The 16,639-nt window shown below is 45.5% G+C and overlaps 1 protein-coding gene across 4 annotated transcripts in view; it reads right to left on the minus strand.

Annotated features, from left to right (window-relative positions):
• Positions 1-467: 467 nt before the first annotated feature.
• Positions 468-16,639, minus strand: part of LOC310762437 (acidic leucine-rich nuclear phosphoprotein 32 family member B-like) — a 29,405-nt gene continuing 13,233 nt past the window's right edge. For all 4 annotated transcript variants that reach the window (XM_083613572.1, XM_083613573.1, XM_083613574.1 and 1 more), the window contains 5 exons: positions 15,968-16,061; positions 5,854-5,972; positions 4,625-4,767; positions 2,914-3,111; positions 468-1,520 (listed from right to left, as the gene is read on the minus strand). In XM_083613572.1, the coding sequence (XP_083469698.1) occupies positions 1,409-1,520; positions 2,914-3,111; positions 4,625-4,767; positions 5,854-5,972; positions 15,968-16,061 (666 nt within the window). In that variant the 3' untranslated portion in view covers positions 468-1,408. The remainder of the gene's footprint in view (positions 1,521-2,913; positions 3,112-4,624; positions 4,768-5,853; positions 5,973-15,967; positions 16,062-16,639) is intronic.

Consider the following 16,639-nt stretch of genomic DNA (forward strand, 5'->3'; position numbering starts at 1 on the left):
AGACTTATTTACTACAGACGAAGAACAGGCAATCTCACCTCCATAAACCCCAACCCATTTTGGGTTGGGGGCCAGGGGAACCATGAGAACCTCAATAAGCTGCTCCGGTGCTGTCCTCCCCAGACATGTTGGCGTAGGCTCATGGGAGCTAAATTCCAAAATATCAAGAGGTCACCAGCCTGGAGAAAGCATGGCCACTTCTTCACCCAGTGAGCAGAAGCATCAGTCAGGTAACGGTGTCAGAATAAGCCCTTCGTTTTTATTTTAAGAAAAGAAGAGGCCTGTTTGCTCTATAAGAGTCCATCAAAATGCAAAATAAAAAGTGTGAAGGTTTTCGGCCAAATCTCATTGTGGTTAGAATGTTAGACTAGGACCGGAGAGATCTGGGTTCAAATCCTAGCCATCATCTCACAGGGTTGTTGTGAGGGTGAAATGGGGGGGGGCAAGTGCCCCTTGGAGGAGGGGCAGGATACCTAGCTCCTTATGTGAGGACTAGAATTGTTTCATCTTTAGCATCATCATCACCATCATCATCATCAATGATAGTAATAACAATAGTTTTATTAGATTCCTTACCCACCCTTCACCACAAAGTTGCAAGGCAGGTTACGGCAATGTAGAAATACAAGAATATGATCAGTTTAAACCATTTACAATCAAAGGAACAGGACGGGTTCTGAAAATGAATATCCCCATTGCCAAAGGTCCGGTTACAGAGGTGTATCTTGGATGTTAACGTTATACAAGGATGGTGGAGAGATGCAACTCTGTGGGGAGACAATTCCACAACGTAGGGACTGACCCAGAGAATGCCCTTTCCTCCCAAGGTTGGTGGAATTACCAAAAGGTAATCTTCAGCTAATCTTCACACCCAAGAGGTGTTACAGGGAATGAGGCAACCCTTCAGATATTTGGAGCCCAAGTCGTTTAGGGCTTTAAACACTAGTGTAAGCACCTTGAATTGCAACCCGTGCATCTGTTTTAAAGCAGGAGCTATGTGAGCCCTAAACCCTAGCCAGTAATCTGGTTGCGGCATTTCTGGACCGGTTGAGGCTTCCAAGTCATCCTCAAGGGCAGCTCCATGTTGAGCATGTTGCAGTAATCCAATGTGGAAGTCACCAGAGTATGGAGTACAGTGGTCAAAGTTGGTGAACCAACTGCAGTTGGAAATAGGCACTCCTTGCCATTGAGGCCACCTTCAGCCTCCACAAAGTATTGGAAATATACTCCAAATTAAGTATATATACATGCATATTTTGGTTTTCTGTGGTGCATAATTTGGACATTTTTGGCACGACATACAAGCTGCTCTATTTATGATCGCAAGGTCAGGAAACAGACTTGTGCATTCGCAGGATTCATTCTGTGAATTGTGGCAAGTCCTTCAGTCCTCTCACAAAATATAATGCTATAGGATGGTGCATATTTTCGACATGAAATTGGTTTCCGGTGGAGGACAGTCCTCTGGCAGTTTCAGGATCCCATCCAGCATTTTCAAGTTTGGCAAGTTAGAGAACACACTAGAAGAGAATATGATTTAGGAGTAAATTAATTTCCACCATCCCATGCCCTTGACCTTAACTTCAATTTTGCTCCCATACCCTCCCTCTCCAGTTTGGGCTCTCCATCCCCGAAATTTGGTGTGTGTATGTGTCGGTCAACCTCACTTTTGCCACTCGTGGACCCAAAGGAAGACCAAACGAAACAGCTGGTGCCCAGAAATTAAACTCTAAGTGAGCACAGTATGTGAGAGTAGAATGCTTTGACTGACTCCATGGTGCAGAGGTTAAGGTTATGTGCCTTAACTTACAACTCCCATGCCTTTGGGTGTATCAGTGAATCTGAGAACAACTTAACATGCTTTCCGAGGAACACACAATTCCTTCTATTTCCAGTGTTCAGAAGTGTTTCAGTACGCAAAACACCACCACTCAGGACAATACCAGGGGAAGGGTCATCGTTCAGTGGCAGAGCATCTGAACTGCACACAGAAGCCCCCCCCCCGGTCAGTGTTTCTCAAATTTGGGTTCCCAGCTGTTGTTGGACTACAATTCCCATCACCCCTAGCTAGCAGGACCAGTGGTCAGGGATGATGGGAGTTGTAGTCCAACAACAGCTTGGGGAGACCCAAGTTTGAGAAATGCTGCCCCAAGTTCAATCCCCGACATCTCCAGATAGAGAAGAGAAAGAGAGAAGAGTTTTGGATTTGATATCCCGCTTTATCACTTCCCTAAGGAGTCTCAAAGCAGCTAACAATCTCCTTTCCCTTCCTCCCCCACAACAAACACTCTGTGAGGTGAGTGAGACTGAGAGACTTCAGAGAAGTGTGACTAGCCCAAGGTCACCCAGCAGCTGCATGTGGAGGAGCGGGGATGAGAACTCGGTTCACCAGATTACGAGACTACCGCTCTTAACCACTACACCACACTGGCTCTCACAATATCCCCTATCTGAAATCCTAGACAGTCCATGCCATGAGCTAGAAGGATCCTCGACTGGACTCTGTGAAAGGCAGTTTCCTATGTTTTCTATCCATGTATGAGAGGGAGGTGTCAGCAGACTCAAAGGAACCCCATGGTTTGCAAAGTACAAAAGGATGGGGGGGTAATTCAAGGGTGTAACCTCCCTCTTCCCCTCAACATACCAGCGAGGACCCAACTTGCCCACTGGTCATAGAGAAGCAAGTAACTGTTAGCAGGGGGGAGCTGGATAAGAGGGGTGGCGAAAGAGTCAGGAATGATGGGAGCTGTCATGCCACAACATGTGGAGGGCCACAGGTTCCCCACCCCTGGAACAGACTATTGGAGTGGAGTGCAGGGGGTGGCTGACTAAATGAGACACTGGACACGCTGCAACATTTTGTTGCAGACCGACTTGTTACTAAATACACTCCAGTGGCGTGCAATAACTTACAGCTGCCTGTAGTTGTCATGAAACTCACAGGGGTTCCTCTGGAGTACGAGAGACTCCAGTGGAGTGTGTCTCAGGGCACACAGCCCATGTAGGGTCTCAATGTTGTTCTCATCAAGGGACAGATGTTGAATCGCAGGTAGTTTTGGCAGCTGCTTGAAGGATGTAAAATGATTTCTGCTGAGTTTCAGCTCTTTGCATCTGGAAAGCACATTAAATGTGTGTGATCGGTTATTACATGCAGGAAAAAAGAAATTCCAACTTACAACAACAAGGGTTTTTTGGGAGGTTATTTTTTTAAGTCCTGAAAATGTAGACAATGATTCTTTTGTAAGAAGCAATTCAATGGACCCCCATACTGACACTATCTTACAAAAGGCACCAGAAAATGTGCTAATTAGTCTCCAGTGCTGCAAGAACTATGCTCAAAGATCTGTTTGTGAAATGGTCAAGACCTCAGGTGAGGACCGTATCAGCTTGGTTTCACATTGCATTTCTCTGACACTCTTCCTGTGTCAGTGAAGGGGCTCATTTGGAAAACAGTTTCTTGACACAATTAGCCAAGATGTCAACAGCCACTTTGCTTCCCCTTTCACAACCTGCGGCAATTAAACCCAGAAGTCTCCAATTAACCAATGTGTGGAAAAACTCCCTTTCTGATAAGACCACACAGAGACTATTTGGTATCGCTGCAAGAGCTACAGTAAATGTCTCCCAGCTTTGATTTGCCTTTTTGTTTTGTAACTTTCCTTTCCCTTCAGGGGGAAAAAAGCTTGCCTTGGTTTTTCCTCCCTCCTTGCAACACAGACAGCATCTTCCACTCTTCACTGCCTCTCACCTGGCTGCCTCTCTCAGGTTGTTTATATAGCACCGGCTACGCTACAGTGCTATGGGATGAGGGTGGTGCTATGGGTTAAACCACAGAGCCTAGGACTTGCCAATCAGAAGGTTGGTGGTATGAATCCCCGTGACGGGGTGAGCTCCCGTTGCTCGGTCCCTGCTCCTGCCAACCTAGCAGTTCGAAAGCACATCAGAGTGCAAGTAGATAAATAGGTACTGCTCTGGCGGGAAGGTAAATGGTGTTTCCGTGCACTGCTCTGGTTCGCCAGAAGCGGCTTAGTCATGCTGGCCACATGACCTGGAAGCTGTATGCCGGCTCCCTCGGCCAGTAAAGCGAGATGACCCCAGAGCAACCCCAGAGTCGGCCACGACTGGACCTAATGGTCAGGGGTCCCTTTACCTTTACCTTATGCTACAGTTTGGGTGTGCTACTTTCTGGGATGATGAGATAATGTTCCAGTGAAACAAGACTGAGAATAAGTCCTGCAGAAGCCTCAGATTTGCACAATCTCTCAACCATTATCCCCCCTTTTTTCATTCAGACTGGCAAACTGTGGTTGCCTGGGTCAGAACAGTCTAGGATCTTATAAGGACTCCAAACTGTGGTTCAAATTCCTGGCTTCTTTTCTGAACCAGGAAACCCTAGTTTCCAAGCTGAATAAAACTTGGATGAACTAAGGTCGAGTGCAATTTCTAGTGGCCAAAAAACACCTCTCCAGATGGCGCTTGCAACAAATGATGTATAACGTGATCTGATGATTTAAACCCACTATAGTAAATTGCTTGCAATCGTGACTGCGGATGCATGGGATATACATAGTTCTGCTATTAACTTAGTTAATGCTTGGAAAAGTCCCAATAATAATCAAATTACCTTGGCAAGCATATGGCACTTAGATCTGTCAAGGAGTTGTCCACCAGCCAAAGCCTCTCCACTCGGATTAGACGGCGGAGAATCCTTTTGCAGTTTTCTACCTGGTAAAGGTCTCCCAAGTCTTGGTACGAAAGATTTAAACTCTGGTGGTGGGAGGGGATTCAAAGAACACACAAATAGATCACATTTAGCTGAACAGTCAAGTGGAGATCTTTTGCACACTGAATGTTTATGACAGCATCAAGACCAAACTAGACAAGAATGCATCTCAGGTCTTGCAAATAGCAACTCTAGAGGACCACAATATGGATTTGAGTAATTTGGTGAGGTGGGGAGGGTTAATCCCACCACGTTCTTTTCCCAAGAAAAATCTCTTCCAAAACTGTTATTTACTCTGTTGGGAAATGCATATCACAGCTCCAAGGTGGTGTTGGTAGATATTCATGGGGGGAAATGGTACAGAGGCAAGGGTTAAAATGTCCCCTGTCACAGTTCCAAAATGGATCTCCAAATTCCATAGCTTGACTGCAAATGTTTAAAGGATACAATAAATGTTTAAAGGGAGCAGAGATTACTTTGCACATCTCTGTTTGGCCCTTGGTTTCCATGCAACGCAGAACTCTCCTTCCTTCTAAGCAAGATGACTGAGCTACTGTGAGGCTCACTGAGTTAATTTGGTTTTTGCATATAGGCTCTCTGTTATACCTATAACTGCTAACAAATTAGGGTGACAAATTTGACAAGCTGAATTTTGCTGCCTTCTTTGGCAGAGGTTCAAACTACCTGACAGGGTTGAGAATCCTGTAGTAGTAGTAGAGGAAGAATAAGAATAAGCGATTACTGTAATCTAAAAAGATGTGGCACAAATGGAAATTTGATAGGTAGGAGGATGTCATGCATAAGTACAAATTTCCTTCCTCCTAATCAGATTTCCTTTTGTGCCCCATATTTTACAATTATAAACTTAAGGGTAAGGACTGTCTTGTTGTGATCTATAAGCTGCTATGGGAACCGTTTTTGGCAGAAGTGCAGGATACAAATTCTTTAAATAAAATATTTTTAAAACTGCACTGACAGTCCTATACTTTTTATTCAGCGTCAGAAACAATAATTTAGGAGTCCAATGACACCTACTTCCTTGTAAGAGTGTATAGGAATGCAGCCTGAATGAGATATTACTAACAATGTTTTTTAAAAAATAAAGCCCACAATTTTAAAAAAGTCCTTACCACACAGTTTTCCCAGTTCTCTTGCAGCCTTTGTTCCCATTTCTCATTCTCTGTCAGTTTTTTTCTGGCACACAGAGTGTGATGCTCTCCTCTGAAAAAACGCTCTTCTTCAGAAGGTCCTGTTCAGAAATATAGATATCCATCTCAATATTTTTCAAAAAACTGTTTTCATTAAGATTTTATGGGGTTACAAAAGTACACATAGCACCTCTGCTTTCAGTTCATAGTCCTTTCTATAGATCAGTTATATTCAGTGTGAGACACTAATGTTATAGATGGTATAAGGCTGTGGCAGAGGAGAGGTGGGGAGAGAGAAGGGCATCTCAATATTATATTCCTGCTCCTATCATTTATATCTTAGCAGAGGACCATGGGTGGCGCTGTGGTCTAAACCACTAAGCCTCTTGGGCTTGCCAATTGAAAGGTCAGCAGTTCAAGTCCACACGATGGGTTGAGCTCCCATTGCTCTGTCCCAGCTCCTGCCAACCTAGCAGTTCGAAAGCATACCAGCTGCATCGAGAAGGTAAACGGTGTTTCCATTTGGTATGGCACTCATTACAGGGTCCTGTTGCGTGGGAAGTAGTTTAGTCATGCTGCCCACATGACCAGGAAAGCTGTCTGCGGAAAAAACGCCGGCTCCCTTGGCCTGAAAGCGAGATGAGCACCACAACACCATAGTGAAGTTTGACTGGACTTAAATGTCCAGGGGTCCTTTGCCTTTATCTTATATCTTAGCAGAATATTTCAAAGCTTAGAAATATGCAAGAGGGGATATATGTACATGTGTACACACACACACACATACGTGTACATGTGTACATGTGTACACACACACACACACACACACACACACACACACACACGTATACAAACACACATATATATTTATAGTGCCTTACACCTCAAAAGTTTCAAGGCCGCTTACACAAAACACATACAAATAGCATACAAACTTGGGCTGCCATACGTCTGAATCTTCCCAGACATTACTGGGATTTCAAAGGCGGAATAGACACCTGGAGGAAATTTCTGAAAAGTGGCTCCTTGTCCTGGATCTTTGGATCTTAGGCAAGTCAATCTAAAAATCGCATTTTTAGCTCAACAACTTCTGGGGTGTCCTTTTTGAAATACGGCTCACTAAAAGCAATTGCAATTCAAGATTTGCACCGCTAGACTAGTAGGAGCCACTATTAGAACAACCAGCTCACAAAATCAAACCCAGACCAGCAGACAAAACATTAAAGATTTAATTCCTGGAGTTAAAGCCTTGTGCCAAAACGATAATGATTCTCCTGCCAGGTGGACTTCCCTGGGAAGACAACTCCATAGTTGGAGTACATTATATATACTTTGTGAGAGAGAGCCATTAAGGCTGAGTGCCAGGTGTTCAGATCACATTACTGCACACCAATTCTGGGCTTCCTTTTGGGTTCTGGGCCCAATGTAATGGGCCGCATTTGGCCTTTAAGGGAGACATGGGTGGCATTGTGGTCTAAACCACTGAGCCTTGGGTTTGCCGATCAAAAGGTTGGCGGTTCGAATCCCTGTGATGGGGTGAGCTCCCTTTGCTCGGTCCCAGCTCCTGCCAACCTAGGAGTTCAAAAGCATGCCAGTGCAAGTAGATAAATAGGTACCGCTCTGGCGGGAAGGTAAACGGCATTTCCGTGTGCTGCTCTGGTGTCGGTGTTCTGTTGTGCCAAAAGCGGCTTAGTCATGCTGGCCACATGACCCAGAAAAACTGTCTGCGGAGCAGACAAACGCCAGCTCCCTCGGCCTGTAAAGCAAGATGTGTGCCACAACCCCAGAGTCGTTCACAACTGGACCTAACTGTCAAGGGTCCCTTTACCTTAACTTTGGCCTTTAAAGCTCTAAACCAGAGTCAGTGAACAGGATCTGATCAGTGAGTCAGATGCTGAGCTCCCCCATAGGCCACTTTGGCACATGGGCAGGGGCTGGCATCACAAATGACATTAGATGACCCTTAGTGAATATTTCCTTTGCTAGCAACCTTTGGAACTATGCTGCGAGGGCCAATCAGCTGACTGGGCACAGATTGGCTGTGCTGCCAGTTGGTACCTCAGCAGTGCTACTGATCCCACCAGGGCTTGCTTCCACTGCTGATCAGCTGATTGGCACTGACAGCAAGCCTGTCTCGCCAAGGAACAACTGGGAGTGCACTTTAAGACTGGTTGCTTCTATGCACACCTGGCACCACAGAATATGTATCTGAAAGGCTGCCTGGATGCATATGAGCCTACCCAAGGTTTAAGATCAGTGACTGAGGGACAAGACCTTTTTGGTCCTTCATCCATAGGGATGGCTCATCCTTACTGGTTATTTAAAAAATTCTATAGACTTCTTTTATTTTAGTCTGTGTTTGGTTGATGTGCCTGGATAATTTTGCGATTTGCTGATGATTATTTATTAGGATTGGGTTTTTTAAAAAATGATTTGTGTGATATATAGCTTGAAATTTCCAAACCACCTTGTGAGAGCAAAGAAAAGTGGGTTATGCATTCTTTAATAAAAGAAAACAAATAAATGAGAGTTTGAAGTGCTCTGAAAAAGTCTTTATTTCCCATTGCAGACACACGTATTTGTTTTCTCTCACTGTCAGCCTCTGTGCAAACAGGTTCCGTAGGTTTTTGATACAGTTAAAAAGCAACAACGTACAAAGCCAAATTCAAGAGTGGAATGACAGCATAACCATGCAATTTCCCATATCTTAAGGATTTTCTCATATAATCTTTCTCATATTTATTGTTTGTCAACATCAGTGAATAAAATAACTGGTTGGGGATTAGATCTTGGGACAGCTGTATCTGGCAAAACTGATCTCTATCTAGGTCCAAGAAAGACAGCATTGAAATGGAAGTTGGGACGATCATGGATGCCTGCATTGTTACGATAATGTATTTGCCGTATTGGATTGCTTTCAAGATTGCTTTGGGGGAGAAAGGGATGATGACGGCTGCCAGGAAAACAAATTGGAATTCTTTCAACTGATTCTCATTGCAAATTACTTCTTATCTCCGATGCCAGGCTTTGATTGCTTTATTCCTTTCTGTTCCATGATTTCTTCATACTTCCTGATCACTGGGATAGTAGTATGTATCAGCTGCAGGCCCATACACAGATAAACTGCGTAGCTCCAATTGAACATGATAATTGGGGCTGCCAACTGATCAATCAGCTACTTTTTAACTAACCAATTAATGGATCAATTAAGAGACCTATGGCATGATGCCTAGAAAGCCATAAAGGCCATAGGATTTGCAGTTCCTCCTCTCCATGGGTGGAAAGTGAGAGATACAGAGAAGATGATCCTTTAGGTCTCCTCACTGCAGGTGTGAAAGCCTCAGTGGCTGTTGGTCCTCTGCTGTCTGAGCTCCTACAGCGGAGGGCAAAAAGGAGGTGCTCTCTCTGTGTGTTGGGGGGGTGTGTGTGTGAGTTGGATTTAGGGAGGCTTATCTAAATCTCTTATTCCTCCAGAGGGGAAAGTAAAATATGCCAGTCCTGGGTTGGCATACTCATTTTCTCCTCCACCGGGACCAATGGGAAGTAAAATCCATTAAAATCCTCAGTTGCCAGAAAGTGTGGGGAAGGAAACACCCCCACCTCCTGAAGAACCCACATTTTCTAACCTGCGAACACAAGCCTAGCTTTGGATTTGACAGTTCCACAATCTTCTACCTGCTTTGCATTGTTCTGCCACTTTAAATAAATGTGTTTGCTGCCAAAATCCCACGGCATGTGCTTTATTATGGTACCGAGGAAAGAGTAAGGTGATTGCTTCTTATGAAAGCTCCTAACATTCTGTAACATCCTAGCATGGCCCATTTCTTTGTTGTAAGCTGCGTCAAGTTTACTAAGAAGATCCATTAATCAAATACAGCATTTGGCTAATAACCAGAGGTGATCCCAAATTCACAAAGGTGGAGAGGGAATGTTTGGCAGGGGACGACGACGACGACCCAAATGGAGTCGTTTTTCCAGGGGCTGTTTTTCCAGGTGGCAATGGCACAGTGGACAAATGAGACATGATACTCTCTTGATACAGTTTTCTCTGACCACTGCCTCTGGCACTGCTGAGCTTGTTCTGCACTTTGGTATACTAGAGAACAAAGGGCAATGAAAGAAGCTAGACCAGTGGCTCCCAGTTAGGGGTCTGGGGACCCCTGGGGGTCCATGGTCCCATCCTGTGCCTCTCCTCCAACTAAGTTTTTGTCATTTTTGCACGGTAATACCACAAATTCTATGGTCTGTTTTGTAAAGTGTACCTAAAATCCTTTGCTTATTAGGGGCTACCCCGCATTTTGTTCAAAGAATTGCTTTGCAGAGGTAACTACCATAGAGTTATCAAAATTTTCAAAAGTAGGGGGTCCGTGGCTTGACTTTTGAAAAAATAGGGTGCCCTCAGTAATTGGCTAATCGGGAACCACTGGGCTAGATAATCCTTGCCCCTGGCTTCTAAAGCATGCTGAGGGGGTATCATCATCATCATTGAATATGTTAAATATAGTGTTTGCTCTATTTATATTGTGACTGTCTATGGCTTTAAACAATAAAGTTTAATTCATTAGTGCTGTTAGTATTGCTTATGAATCACCTTTTACATGTGTCTCAAACTGATTTGCCGATATACCATAAAAACAAAACAGCTAAAAAATAGTCTAAAACTGTACAAAATCAACTGAAGACAGAATGGAGACCTAAGGCACAGACATTTCCACCTTGCTGGAAAAGCCAGTCAAAAGAAAAACCAAACCACTTCAAATGTTTCTACAAAGTATGGATTGTGGGTGCCTGTCATATCTCAACAGAGATGCTGTTCTACAGCATGGGGGCAACCATATTGAAGACTCCTCTCTAAGTTACTGTGAAGCAGGCTTCTGATATTCTGGGGGCTGTGATATCTATTTTTCTAGAAAATGAGGTGCCAGAACTTAGCATGAATGCCTCCCTTGTTCTCTTATAATAGCAGCTGGAAAAAAGCCCTGCTTAGGAGAGGAAGTTGTCCTGGCCATCTTGGAAGAGACAGTGATTCAACCACTATTGAAAAAGCCCACCCAAGAGCCATTGGCTTGTGACAACTTCTGTCTGGTCACAAATGCCCCCTTGGGGGGGAGGAAGGTGATCGAGAGGGTCACAGCAGGACGGTTGCAAGCCAATTATCTTGACCCACTTTTAATTCAGCTTCCAGCCTGCTTGTGGGACTGAATCGGCCTTGATCACCCTGATGGATGACCTTTTTCAGGAGAAGGAATGGGGATTGAGACCCTGTTGTTACTTGATATCTCAGCAGCTTTTGATACCATAGGCCATGATATCCTCTTGAGCCGACACAGTGAGATGCATGCTGGCGGCTCTGTTTTACGTTGGTTCTGATCCTATCTCTGGGATCACTTTCAGAGAACGTCATTGGACGATTATCTGTCTGCCTCCTGGCAACTGTACTGTGGGATACCATAGGATACCATCTTGTCTCCAATGCTATTTAACATCTACTGTATATGAAGCTGCCGGTCAGTAGGAAATTTGGGGATGATGATACCCAGACCTATTTTTCTATCACTTCTGAACTGGGAGAAGCTGTGCAAGTTGGTGATCTGACACTAAGTAAAAGCTAAACTAAAGAAGTGCCATGGTCAGATCACTTCCTGGTGCAACTGGACTTCTCCATGACCTTTCCCTTCTGCAGGGACGTGGGACCGATTTGGATGGTCCGCCCCCGCCACTTAATGGATCCAAAAGGTTTCCAGAGAGTGGTAGGGGATGCTTTATCCCATGTTGATGACCTTTCAGCTGATTCCCTGGTGGCCTGCTGGAATGTGGAGTTAACCAGGGCTATTGACTGTTTGGCTCCAAAGCACTCTCTCCGATTGCATGGAGCCCGGACAGCCCTGTGGTTTTCCACGGATCTGAGGGCGATGAAACAATCGCTGAGATGGCTAGAGCGCTGGTGGCGGATAACTCATTCTGAAGCTGACTGGACATGGGTTAGAGCTCAATGTCGAGCCTACCAGGTGGCGGTAGCAACGGTGAAAAAGACTTTCTTCACCGCCTCTATTGCATCTGCAGAAAACAGCAGCAGGAGACTCTTTCAGGTGGTTCGCAATTTAGCGGAACCACCTGCTCCATCGGGGCCCAGTACGGGCCACATGATCTCATGCAATGATTTTGCAAAGTTTTTTGCAGATAAAGTTGCTCAGACTCAGGAAGAGGTAGACTCCACAGTGGGAGCAGGGCCGGGCGGGAGAGTGCTAGCGTCCTGTCTAGTCAAGTTGCGTGTGATCAATTCCAATCTGTTACCTCTGAGGATGTGGACAGGCTGCTTGGACGAGTGAAACCAACCACCTGTCTCCTTGATCCTTGCCCATCCTGGCTTATAAAAGCTAGCTGGGAAGGGCTGGGTGATAGGCTTCACGGGGTGGTGAATGCTTCTCTTTGTGAGGGAGCTTTCCCAGACCCGCTAAAAGAGGTGGTTATTAAACCGCTTCTTAAAAAACCATGTTTAGATGTGGCCAATATGGCCAACTATTGCACAGTCTCAAATCTTCCATTCTTGGGCAAGGTGACTGAGCGAGTGGTTGCTGAACAACTCCAGGCACGCCTGGAAGAAGCGGACCATTTGGATCCCTTCCAGTCGGGATTCAGGCCTCATCACGGGACTGAAACTGCCTTGGTCGCACTGGTTGATGATCTCCGGCGGGCTAGGGAGAAAGGTGAGAGCTGTTTCCTAGTTCTGCTGGATCTCTCAGCGGCTTTTGACACCATCGACCATAACATCCTTCTGGACCGTCTTGAGGGGCTGAGAGCTGGGGGCACTGTTATACAGTGGTTCTGCTCCTTCCTCCTTGGCTGTGTTCAGAATGTGGTGGGGGGGGATGAGTGTTCAGACCCCTGGGCTCTCACTTGTGGGGTACCTCAGGGTTCTGCCCTCTCCCCCATGCTTTTCAACATCTACATGCAGCCACTGGGAGAGATCATCAGGGGGTTTGGGCTGGGTGTTCATCAGTATGCAGATGATACCCAGCTCTACCTCGCTTTCAAATCAGAACCAGTGAAAGCAGTGAAGGTCCTGTGTGAGTTGGAGGCGGTTGGAGGATGGATGGCGGCTAACAGATTGAGGTTGAATCCTGACAAGATAGAAGTACTGTTTTTGGGGGACAGGAGGCCGGCAGGTGTGGAGGAATCCCTGGTCCTGAATGGGGTAACTGTGCCCCTGAAGGACCAGGTGTGCAGCCTGGGAGTCATTTTGGACTCACAGCTGTCCATGGAGGCACAGGCCAATTCTGCTATCCAGGGCGGCTGTTTATGAGCTCCATCTGGTACGCAGGCTGAGATCCTACCTGCCCACGGACTGTCTCGCCAGAGTGGTGCATGCTGCATGCTCTAGTTATCTCTGGTTATGTGGCAGCTAGACTGGTGACTGGGAGCAGCCGCCGAGACCACATAACACTACAATGGCTCCCAGTACGTTTCTGAGCACAATTCAAAGTGTTGGTGCTGACCTTTAAAGCCCTAAATAGCCTTGGTCCAGTATACCTGAAGGAGCGTCTCCATCCCCATTGTTCTGCCCGGACACTGAGGTCCAGTGCTGAGTGCCTTCTGGCGGTTCCCTCGCTGCAAGAAGCCAAGTTGCAGGGAACCAGGCAGAGGGCCTTCTCGGTAGTGGTACCTGCCCTGTGGCACGACCTCCCACCAGATGTCAAAGAGAAAAACAACTACCAGACTTTTAGACGACATCTGAAGGCAGCCCTGTTTAGGGAAGCTTTTAATGTTTAGCAGACTATTGTATTTTAATATTTTGTTGGAAGCCACCCAGAGTGGCTGGGGAAACCCAGCCAGATGCGCGGGGTATAAATAACAAATTATTATTATCATCATCATCATCATCATCATCATCATCATTAAAGTCCTGGGCCAATAAACCCAGTCTGAATCCTGGCAAGATGGAGGCACTGTGGGTGGGCAGAGCCTTAGCCAGGATAAATGGTAAATTGACCACTTTGGACAAGGTCATACTTCTCCTGAAGAAGCAGATTCATAATCTGAGGGCATTCCTAGATCCATATCCGTAACTAGAGGTCCAGGTGACCTCAGTGGCTAGGAATGCCTTTCACCAGCTTCCAGCAACAACCATTTCTGGACCTGGGTAGCCTGACCACTGTCTTCCATGCATTGGTAACCACCAGGTTGGACAACTGCAATGCACTGTGTGTGTGGCTGCCCCTGAGGTTGGTCCAGAAATTGAAGCTAATGCAAACTGCAACAGTTCGACTGCATACTGGGGCAGAATATTGCCATCATGCTGTGCCACTGCTGAAAGAATTGGTCTGGCTACCAATTAGCTACTAATCTAAATTCAAAGTGCTAGTTGTTGTTTAGTCGTTTAGTCGTGTCCGACTCTTCGTGACCCCATGGACCAGAGCACGCCAGGCACTTCTGTCTTCCACTGCCTCCCGCAGTTTGGTCAAACTCATGCTGGTAGCTTCAAGAACACTATCCAAACATCTCGTCCTCTGTCGTCCCCATCTCCTTGTGCCCTCAATCTTTCCCAACATCAGGGTCTTTTCCAGGGAGTTTTCTCTTCTCATGAGGTGGCCAAAGTATTGGAGCCTCAGCTTCACAATCTGTCCTTCCAGTGAGCACTCAGGGCTGATTTCCTTCAGAATGGATCGGTTTGATCTTCTTGCAGTCCATGGGACTCTCAAGAGTCTCCTCCAGCACCATAATTCAAAAGCATCAATTCTTCGGCGGTCAGCCTTCTTTATGGTCCAGCTCTCACTTCCATACATCACTACTGGGAAAACCATAGCTTTAACTATACGGACCTTTGTTGGCAAGGTGATGTCTCTACTTTTTAAGATGCTGTCTAGGTTTGTCATTGCTTTCCTCCCAAGAAGCAGACGTCTCTTAATTTCGTGGCTGCTGTCACCATCTGCAGTGATCATGGAGCCCAAGAAAGTAAAATCTCTCACCGCCTCCATTTCTTCCCCTTCTATTAGCCAGGAGGTGATGGGACCAGTGGCCATGATCTTCGTTTTTTTGATGTTGAGCTTCAGACCATATTTTGTGCAAAGTGCTAGTACTGGTGTACAAAGCCCTATACAACTTGGGACCAGGATATCACATCATTCATATGCCCAACTGATCACCATGCTCTGCAAGAAAGAGCCTGCAGGAGAAATATTTAACAGGAGGAAGTTCCAAAGGTAGGGAGCCCCCTTCCAAAAACATCATCATCATGGCGGACCCACCCTGTGGAACTCCCTTCTGTTACATATCAGACAGGCACAGTTTCCAAAGATATTTTTTTAATCTGTCGGTACTGGGTTTGAAATTGCTTTCTATTTTAAATTGTTGCATTTTTTTCTTACTGTTGATGTCCTTACTGTTAAATAGCTTTGAGATATTTTATCGGAAGCAAGTCATAAATGGAAACAAACAAACAACAGTGATGCCTACAGATTTTTTGGACTACAAATCCCATCAGCCTGAGCCAGCAGGTTGGTGAAGGCTCTGAAACACAGAGAGACATCCAGTTATCTGCTAACCATGAGCTCCCATTGACATGATAGCAACAATCATTCTGGGCTATTAGTCAGTGATCTGCCTAACAGGAATGGTTAGGGAAGCCTTTTATTATATATTGATACAGGTTGGAAGCTGCCCAGAATGGCTGGGGCAACCCAGTTAGATAGATGGGGTACAAATAATAACTATTATTATTATTATTATTATTATTATTATTATTATCCATGCAAACAGGACGACTGCAATGCAGACAAGCCTACTTTTAACATGGAACCCTGCTGACTCAAATTTGGCCTGCAACAGATAATTATCCAAATCTTTTGATTTATCTACTGAGTAGACCAATTAAACCCAGTCAGTTCACTGAAAAGGGCAAGCTCCTACGGGAATGCAGAGGTACACCTTCACTGAACTTATAGATCAGTCTGTCTGCACAATCCTACGGCATGTTCGTTGAAGCACACACAAGCTCCAAAGCAAGGCACCTGCCTCAACAATTCATATTTCTGCCATCATTCCCACCCCACTGTCTCCTAATATGATGGAGGCTACAAACCAGATTCTTTTTCTATACCTTCTCTCACTCGGGGGCAGCGGATTTGGTTCCCTTGAACATCATGCTCTTCTAATTCATGCCAGGTGAGATACTTGACGGAATCTGATGGAAGCTTGAAAGAGGAGAAGCCAAATTAGGAATATTTCCCCTTCTGCCAGATACCTTTTAATCAGCACGAAAATTTCAGACATTACTTTAGCTTGTTTCCAAACAGTGGACATTTTCAATGCATTTGAAAGAAAATGGCAAAAGCACCTTAAAAGGATGGCACATTTTTTAGGGGTGGGGACTGAAAAATCAGGATGATTTAGGGGTCTCCTGAAGAACAATGTCAACAACTGACTCCATTTGGATCAGGCCCCCCACAGAGCATAGGAGCCAAGGTCCCTCTGCCCCCCTAACCTATTTGAGGGGGCTAGGCCTCCCTCAAATAGATCAGCATTGCCATGGAAATGGTGTGTGTGCACCACGTCTTGTGATCAATTTTGCAGGGTGGGGCTTACCTGCCCCCCAGTATTTTATTCAAATTGGCACCCCTGTCACAGAGTGCTCTGTTTTGTGTCACTACAACTCTATATTTCTCTAGGTTCGTGGGCTTTGCCAGAAGCAAAGCTGTCCAAAACATTGCCTGCAAAGCATGGAAGAGCTCTGGTTTGTGTTTTTTTGTTAGAGCACAACAGCAGAGGATAT

The sequence above is a fragment of the Podarcis filfolensis genome (assembly GCF_964270895.1).
Source record: "Podarcis filfolensis genome assembly, chromosome: 5".
In the NCBI taxonomy this organism is placed as follows: domain Eukaryota; kingdom Metazoa; phylum Chordata; class Lepidosauria; order Squamata; family Lacertidae; genus Podarcis; species Podarcis filfolensis.